The 9,369-nt window shown below is 39.9% G+C and overlaps 1 protein-coding gene across 2 annotated transcripts in view; it reads left to right on the top strand.

The window, feature by feature from the left end:
• Window positions 1–8,518, top strand: part of EML4 (EMAP like 4) — a 151,792-nt gene extending 143,274 nt beyond the window's left edge. The window contains exons 21-22 of one of the 2 annotated variants that reach the window (XM_079792090.1): window positions 1,292–1,422; window positions 2,097–8,518. In XM_079792090.1, the coding sequence (XP_079648216.1) occupies window positions 1,292–1,422; window positions 2,097–2,570 (605 nt within the window). In that variant the 3' untranslated portion in view covers window positions 2,571–8,518. The remainder of the gene's footprint in view (window positions 1–1,291; window positions 1,423–2,096) is intronic. The other variant, XM_079792089.1, reaches the window with a different exon arrangement.
• Window positions 8,519–9,369: the final 851 nt, after the last annotated feature.

A 9,369-nucleotide genomic window follows, 5' to 3' on the forward strand; every position in this document is an offset into this window, starting at 1 on the left:
TCTCACATCCAGCATAAGTATAGATCTGAACACTTCTTTATGCTGTGTGCATTGGAAAAATAATCCATTGTAGGTGCTTGTGCTAAATACAACTGCTGTAGAGATGGAGAAGCCTACTAGGCTAGGAAGAAATGAAAAAAAATAACCCTGACTATTCCATAAACAATTTCATTTTTCTGGATGAAACTAAGGCAGTGGCCAATAACTAATAACTTACCTAGCTATTTTCATGAAGCAATATGTAATACTTATTATTCAGAAGTGTTTCAATTAATTTTACCAAATTTACCAAACATAATTGTTCTCTAAAGTAGCATTGAGCCACAGGAGGCCAGCACTTCAACCCTATGTATTCCATAGTTTTAATCTAATAGAATTTTGTGCTGTGTTGAACATAACCACCAATGCCTGATAAAGATTAAAATTAAGTTTGCTTATCTTTGGACATAAATAATAGTTACCAGAAATTTCTATGGGATATCAGGTAGACTAGACTCTCTGTGAGGTTTTCTTTAAAGTGCCTCTCTGTGAGAGAGGATGTAAATTTTACACAGCTTACCCAGAGTCCACTTTGAAGAGTTAGTGAGTCCCACAGCTTTGTTTCTGCACCTTGCTATACCAGTCACTGAGAACTTCCCCAACTAGAAACCTGAAAAAGGAAGAGCTTATTGGTGAGTTAAAAGCTTAAAACTAAAATTACTTTAGCACCACCTGCTGGTTACTAGCGAGTACTTTTGTATCATTAAATCTTACATCATAAGGCTATTTAGATTTATAATTTTACTAGAGGCCCGATGTATGAATATTCGTGCAAGAATAGGCCTTCCTTCCCCTGTCTGCCGGCACCGGCTTCCCTCCAGGACCCGGGCCTTCGCTCTGGCCCTGCCGCCCTCCTGTAGCTTCCTCCTCCCCTGCCCCCCCCCTCCAATAGCAGGCATCCTGCCACACCCCGGCTGCTCTGCGCCAGCGTCCCAGCTGCCGCCATCTTTGTCACATCAATTTGCATATTCCCTCCTTATTGGCTGTGGGCTCTGCCATCTTTGTCACGGAGTGATGGTCAATTTGCATATTACCCTTTTATTAGATAGTATTATTAGTTAGACTTTGGGTAAAACATTTGAATAAAGTGTTGAGCCACTAAGAAATTATAAGGGGAAAATGTTAGCAGCTAAGTTTGAACACAGATGAAAATTAGTAAGGTCCTAAAATTAAATAAACCTATGTAGCATCACAGTTATCAGTTATATTTTTCAGGCTAATTCTTCTGCACCCCTATGTTCCCATATCAAAGGTGTCTGGCCAGAAGGATCTGATGGGACAGATATCAATGCACTGGTGCGATCCCACAATAGGAAGGTGATAGCTGTTGCTGATGACTTTTGCAAAGTCCATCTGTTTCAATATCCCTGCTCCAAAGCAAAGGTAAAATTAATTTAATAAAAACTAGCATTACAGCGCCTTTTGTTTGAGGATAATTTTGTGTCAATGGCACAAAAATATTTGTAGGGTTACTAATCACTGTCCATGATACTGGGATGCACAGGGGGAGAACAGGGCCCTCCATCTGTGAATGTCCAGGCATTGCTTGTCTTCCCTTTCCTCCGTAAGGACAAGAAGATAATTATAGAAGGCAGCTGATGACGGTTCATTCATTTTTGTTTATTGTGCATTTGCTTACATTTTTGGCAGTTTTAAATTTCTCCTAAACATATTTTGTTACATCTGTGATCAGCATTATAAAACTCATGAGAACTATTTCCTAAATCACCTATAATCCTGCCAACCTAGTAAATTCTTCCCTGGCCATCCAGTAGAATAGTTACTAAGTATACCAACTTTTTCTCCAAAAGAGATGGGCTTTTATTTTTTTAACTATATAGTCTGAAGTATACATGTCTAATTGTTATGCTTTATTTCTCCTAAATAAACAGGTATTAAAGGGAAATTGCTGCTAGCTTTATTCCTCAGATTGAATGACTTGTGGCTTTGATTTCCTGTTTTACGAGCTGAATTGCCTCTTTACCTTGTCACCTCCATTGCTGTAAGCAGGCATGTAAGAATGAGTTTAATTTTCCTGTCTGATTTATTTCATATAGGCTCCCAGTCACAAGTACAGTGCCCATAGCAGCCATGTCACCAATGTCAGTTTCACTCATAATGACAGTCACCTGATTTCAACTGGTGGAAAAGACATGAGCATCATTCAGTGGAAACTTGTGGAAAAGTTGTCTATGCCTCAAAACGAGATTGTAGTGGATACTACTTTAACCAAAGCCCCCATCTCTTCCATTGAAAGTGTCATGCAATCTGATACTCCCACACCGCCTCCTTCCCAGCCCTTAAGTGAGACAGCTGAAGAAGCAAGTAGAATAAGCAATTCTCCCACACTTCTGGAGAACAATCTGGAACAGATTGTGGAGCCCAGTGAAGACCACAGTGAGGAGCAGAGCGAAGGGGGCAGTGAAGACCTCGGTGAGCCTGTTTATGAAGAGCCATCCAATGAGATGAGCCAGGAGCAGAGTGAAGCCCCTCTTACTGAGGACCAGCAAGACCCTCCACCTCTATCCTAACACCAGGGCGTGAGTGTATGTGATATTGAGCTAGAGTTCAGATAACAGGACAGGAAGTGATGGAGGATCACTATTGACCAAGATTTTTGGTTTCCATGTGATTAGTTTTCTTCAGTAGTATCATCTTCAATCAAATGGAACCGACCTAAAGGTTCATTTTGGTGTGCGTTGAAGATGAACCAAACTTAATAGTAGGAAAGAGTGAAACGTTATGTCTCAGAAATTTACTGTGTGTGTAAGTGGTGTGATGTAAATACTGGAAGCAAAACAGCAGTTGTATTGATTTAAAACAAACCCCTTGTTATCTGAACATGTTTTCTTCAGGAACAACCAGAGGCATCACAAATACTGTTACTCATCTACTGGCTCAGACTGCTGCTTTTCTCCTGGTGCAGAAAAATAAATCAGAAAAGAAAAAAAAAAAAAAGCTCCCTTACTGAGATACCCTCCTACCCCAAATGTGTAGTGGAAATTTTTCAGTTAAGAAAAACTCAGTATTGCCACCGGCAGTGGAGTTGCCTTCTTGAATAATAATGCCATTTCCTACACTACGGTAGATAGCCAGGTCTGCTTGTTAGTCTACTATATAGGTGCTGCCTTTTCTAAGTCATAATGAGAAGCAGTCTCTTAATTTCTTGTGTGCGAATCTATTTTATTTTAGAACTAAGAAAGCAGTAGTTTGTTACAGAGCTTTTAATGTATATTAAACCATTGATACGCAGAAATAATGGATTCCTCCAAGGATTCCTTTACTGGCCTGAACATTTTTAAATGTTTGGCATTTGTGGGGATGTAAGGAAAAAGAAACCGCATGCCTATAAAACTAAATTGTAATTACTAGGCTAATTTTAGTTTAGACTCCAACATAATTTGTTCCCTCAATAATAGCAGAAATATAAATACAGTAAGTTTAAATGATTAAATTGGTGCTTGAAGTTTATTGGCTTAGCTGTAATTTTTACACAGATTAATTATATTGAGGGATAAGATACTCAGCAAATTGCAAATTCTTTTTTACAGAAGTGTGAATAACAGTCATAATTCTTTTTATAAATTGCATACTTAACAGATTTGCTATATATGGTCATTTTTCTTTGGTGGAAGTTGCTATAAGCCTTGCAATTCTAATGTGGTTATCCTCTGCTAGTTTAGGCAATGCATGTATTATTATGCATTGAATAGTAGTTTTTGTTTTAAGTTTTGTCAGATGACTTTGTTTTTCTTAAGTATGTGTTTCCCTACTTTAAAAATAATTACTGACAAATATTCATTTCCTATATGTTTGTTTATACTTGGATTATAAAAAACTGTTTTATTTTTTAACTTGCTGCAAGTTTTGATACCTTTTTTTTGTTGTTAGAATATGTTTAGAAACTTTGGATGAGTTCAGAAGTCTTAAGTATGCAAGTGTTTACGTGATTGTGCCATTCCAAAGTGCATCAGAACTGTCATTCCCTTCTAGTATCTTCTCAGGAGTAATACAAATCAGGTATTTCATCATCATTTGGTAATATACAAACTCCAGTGAACTCCCAAGGACACTCACAACATTTATATTCACGTGCTGTATGTAAGGGTGTGGGTATGTGTGAAGGGGTAAGTATAGACACTTACTCTGTGTTTGTGTGTATCTCTATATAAGCAGATATACACCACATTGAAAATATTCAATGTATATCTCTAGGTGTATAGATAAATGTTCGTGTGTATCTCTTTCCTTTTGTTTACAACTGTTCAAAAAAAACCTCAAAGTAGCTCTCTTCAACAGAAGAGAGGTAGATTCCAAGCAACCCCTTTTTTTTTTCAATGTGTTCTGTACATAATTATCAGAGAGAGCATCAGTATCAGGCATATATATTTGCCTATTAGCAGTGGTGACTAAATTATCAGGTCAGCATGTGCTGTTCCCTACAAGAAAAATACTATGAGATGAACAAGTAGAAAAGCATTTCTTCAAGCTCTCAATGACAACCAGGGAGTTTATGTGGGGACATCAGTCACCTTTGGGGTTGCTGTGTACAACGAAATTTATAATCGTGATACTCTTGGGTGGTAGTTTTAAGACACTACTAATACGCAGAAAGCGTTCCAGCTCTTGCTGGCAACTACTGTTTAACAGTCAATCAAATCTGTGATAATGGTTGGAAGTGGTGGGATTATGAAATTGTAGTTTTTAGAAAAACTTGTGAATGAAAATGAATCCAAGTGTTTCATGTGAAGATGTTGAGCCATTTCTATCATGCATTCCTGTCTCATGGCAGAAAATTTTGAAGATTAAAAAATAAAATAATCAAAATGTTTCATTTGTCTCTCTAAATGTACCTTACACTCTTTCTTCACTTATATTGCTAGTTGCCATGACTGTCCCTTTATTAGAAAACATGACAGTTATCAGTTGATCACAGTTGCTGTTATGGATACAACCATTCTGATAGTAAAAAACTCCCATCTCATAATATTAGAGGAAATTACTTCTGATTTATGCTTCCATTTAATAAGGAATAGCTTCACTTTAATTTATTTCATGTCTATACTTTCTCTAATGTTTAACATTGGATAATCCTAGTGATCCTGATTCCACTGCCTCCCAGTATTAGCCTTTGTGAAATCCTTGAACTCAGTAGGACCGTGTATCCCCTGATTTCTCCATCTCTCCCATGTTGCTTAGTGACAAGGATCCCGTGTACACCACAACCATAAATTGGCTGCTACATATTTTTCTTTTTGAAGAGTTAGAGTGAGAGTATTCCATATATTCCCCAGCTTTATAATCAAGAAATGATGGGGTATTCATCATTACCTTATTCACCTTTGGTGACTGATACAGCCACGTACATATACAGGCCTATCTCGCTTTATTGCACTTTGCAGATGTTATTTGTTTTCTTTGACAACCCTGCATCAAACATCTATCAGCACAATATTCCAATAGGTTCAGATGATGCTTAGCATTTTTTAAATATCATTTTTTATACATATTGCTATTGTACACTTAGACTACAGTATAGTGTAAACATAACTTTTATACGTACTGGGAAACCAAAACATTCATGTGCCTCGCTTTGTTGCAGTGGTCTGGACCCAAACCTTTAGTACCTCCAAGGTATGCCTGTACGAACTAACCCATGAGAGGCTGTCCTGGGCAGGAATTCCTCTTTTACCAATTCTGAAACAAAATGCCTGATGGACACCAGACAAACCCTCTTCACCAGTGACTGAGGTGTTGGTACTATTTCTAGAAGAAATTAGGTTTCCAGCTTAAAGCTGGAACTAAAAGGAAGAGGAGTAAAGACAACACGTTTAGGACAAAGAAGACAAGCTGAAGAGCAGCCCCTGTGGCGCCAAGCGTGCCCCAAGCACCCTGGTCCATTTAGGGATGCGGGGGTGTCAGTTCCCCTGTAGGCAAGGAGGTGGTTGGGAAGATGTCGTAACTGACCATGTTCATTTACCTAGATAAGGGCCATGCCAGGACTTCATGTTTTATAACTTTAAAGCTCACTCTTCTTCCACTTACACTGGGAGAAAGACATTCTTTAGAAACAGGTAGCAAGCGGGAAAGGATGATGGTACAGATGCACAGATTTAGGGAAGATAAGCGAAACAGCAGAGTGTCAGTCTCAAGCCTCAGTCCAGGAGTGGGTGAGATCGCTGCACGTCTGTCACTGTCCCAGACACCAGGCCCTGCAGGAGAAGCCTACTGTGTCGCGGATGCCCAGGAATAAGTCTTCAAGGAGCATAGAAAGGTCATCAATGCAGCCCTATGTAAAGGGGCAGCTCCTGCTCTCACAGGAGTCTCAGAAAAAGGAAACCTGAATTTCTACTCTGCCTGCATTAATAGGCCTGTACAATAACTTTAAATGCTCTGGTATAAAGAAGGCAAATAAAGAGAGAAATAATCCCAAATGGATTAAAGAATGCCTGTCTCCTAGAAATGTCTGTTTCATTTTTGTACCTGTGGGTGGCGTCCTCAGGAGACCATGGCTCACTGAACACATTGTTAGGTTCTCTTTTTTTTTTTTTAACTTTACCAATCCAGAAGTCTAGCAGAAAATCTTTATTACCATTTCTAGATCTCAAAGAACAAAAACATGAAATGGGTAAAACCAAAAAACCACCAAAGTGCTCAATGTTTAAAATATAGTATATCCATATAACTAAATGCTATTCAATGATAATAGCTAACACTTAAGTGCTTTATGTGCAATCCCATTATCTCCATTTTACAGACAAGGAAACTTGTACAGAGAAGCCAGGTTACACTGAAAGCAAGTAGCTGCACCGAGATTTGAAGCCAGGTCCTGCTAGTGCACTATAGATGTTTACTGTAAGACAATAAACTAGTGGTTATTATTGCAGGAAAGACTAGAATCATTCAGCTTCTGGTAGGAAAGATTTAAGACCAGCATAAAGAACTACAGAAAGTGATTAGGCTTTGCAAAAGGCAGCTTTGGGCTCTGAGCAGTGTCACAAAGTTGAAGGGGCCTGCTAGTGCACAAGTCCCCTCCTTCCACCCCTTCAGCCAAGCGCAGGAAAGAGGAGCTTCCAGCCTCGAACCTCACGTTCTGACACCTGCTGCCAGTGACTGCCTGCTCTTCCTGCCTTTGTGGGCCAGAGTTGCACATGAGTACTGAGTCCTTACTGTCCCATTTAAACCACATGAGGACTGAGTCCTCACTGCCCCATTTAAACCACATGAGGACTGAGTCCTCACTGCTCCATTTAAACCACATGAGGACTGAGTCCTCACTGCTCCATTTAAACCACATGAGGACTGAGTCCTCACTGCTCCATTTAAACCACATGAGGACTGAGTCCTCACTGCTCCATTTAAACCACATGAGGACTGAGTCCTTACTGCTCCATTTAAACCAGAGATTCTGCTTCCTTATTTTCCAACTTTTGAGCAATTTCCATTTCACACAAAAAGAAGCATGGCAGCTCCTTTCTGTCAGTGGCCACATGCTTTTCCCACGTTGCCTCATTCCCCATCTCACACTGCCCCGTGGCAAGCCTGGAGGTTCTCCCAGCCCCACGCTGGGCCACTTGGCTTTGATCTTGCATCTCCTCTCCCTCAGCAATGTAAACACATCGTCCTAAAAATAGACTTCACTAGGGAGCCATCCATTGACAGATGAATATGGATAACTGCTGGTGCTGCTGACATCAGAGTTTACTTTCACCAGGTCTCAACTGAAAACAAAGGGGTCGCTAGAAGAAATGACCTCGAGGAAAAATAACTTTAATAAAAAGCAAAATCCTCATACCTGGTCATCCCGTTTCTTTCTTGATAGTCACATAGCCACCGAGCCAGAATGCATCCTGGGAGAGGTCACAGCCTGCCTCTGCACGGGCTGTCCATTTAGCCGACACTGGGTGGGAGCCTGGGAAACCTGGCTGGAAGCAAGGGAACAAGCTGGCATTCTCTTACCGGATCAATTGTAGAACTACTTCACTTAACATAACCTGTCACTCAGATGCCCAGGTAAGGCAGGTCCTCCCTCTGCAGACTTCAGTCTCTACAGTAAAAATGTATTACACTGCCAACAGTTTCAAAGTGGCAGCCAGTCTGAATCCTGGGGAGTAAGTCATCCATTGATGAGGTATATACAAACCTATCTCATGCAAGGAACATGCTGGGCCCCACAGGCAATCCAATGACTCAGATACAGCCCCTGCCTTCAGGGAGCATGTAACCTGGAAAGGTGGGAAAGACAACCTTTCTAATTTCCCTCAAAATTCGAAAATTATCACTACGTGCTGATAAATAGTGTATGATTTGAAATGTGAAAATATTCCTATTAAGGAATCATGGATTGGTCATCTATGGGAACCACCCATCCATTGCTTAAATTCTATAACAGATAACATCCAAAAGGTTAAATTTTGATATTTAAAAAATAGTGTAGAACCCATACAATGGAATACTGCTGAATGAAAACAAACTATTGATATATGCAAACTTGGATAAAGCTCAGGGCTTTATACACAGTATAGAAAGTTTACCAGCTGTACATTTCAAACACATAACACTAGAGGCCCGATGCACAAAATTCGTGCAAGGGGCTCGGCCCTTGCAGCCCTGGTTTCATCTGGAAGGTCGTTTGGCTGTCCAGTCTAATCAGCATATTATGCTTTTTTTTATTATAGGTTCTCAACAAGACAACTATAGAGAACAGACTAGTGATTGCCAGGGGACGCTACAGAAGGGAGGGAATGTCACTATTAAGGGGAAGCACAAGGGGGTTTCTTTGTGGTGATGAAGTCTGTCTCTTGTTTGGGACTGTGGTTACATGAATATATACATGGGGTTAAATTGCACAGAACTACATACACGAACGCAAAAATGATGGAAATTGAGAAAGGCCTGTAGTGTAGATTAGTGTATTATATCAACATCAATTTTAATATTATACATTATATAAGATGTGACTATATGGGGGGGGGGGAGAAGCTGAGAGGAGTGGTTCACCAGACTCTACTATTTTTCAAACTTCCTATGAATCTATAATTTCAAAATTACAAATTTAAAAAGATATAAACACTTTACTTTCCCTTTGTCCCCTCTTTATTTTTTTATTGTTTAAAGTATTACAAATAGTAGTACATATGTCTCCTTTTCCCATTGACCTCCTACCCCCTGGCACATGCCCTCACCCCCGCCCGCAGTGTCTTGTGTCCATTGGCTATGCCTATAATGCATGCATAAACTGGTGAACAAAAATAGATACAGAGACAAAGAAGCATTGAACAGACTGTCAAACTACAGCGGGATGGCAGGGAGCAGTTGGGGGGAGGGGTA

The sequence above is a fragment of the Cnephaeus nilssonii genome (genome assembly GCF_951640355.1).
Source record: "Cnephaeus nilssonii genome assembly, chromosome: 15".
Lineage (NCBI taxonomy): Eukaryota > Metazoa > Chordata > Mammalia > Chiroptera > Vespertilionidae > Cnephaeus > Cnephaeus nilssonii.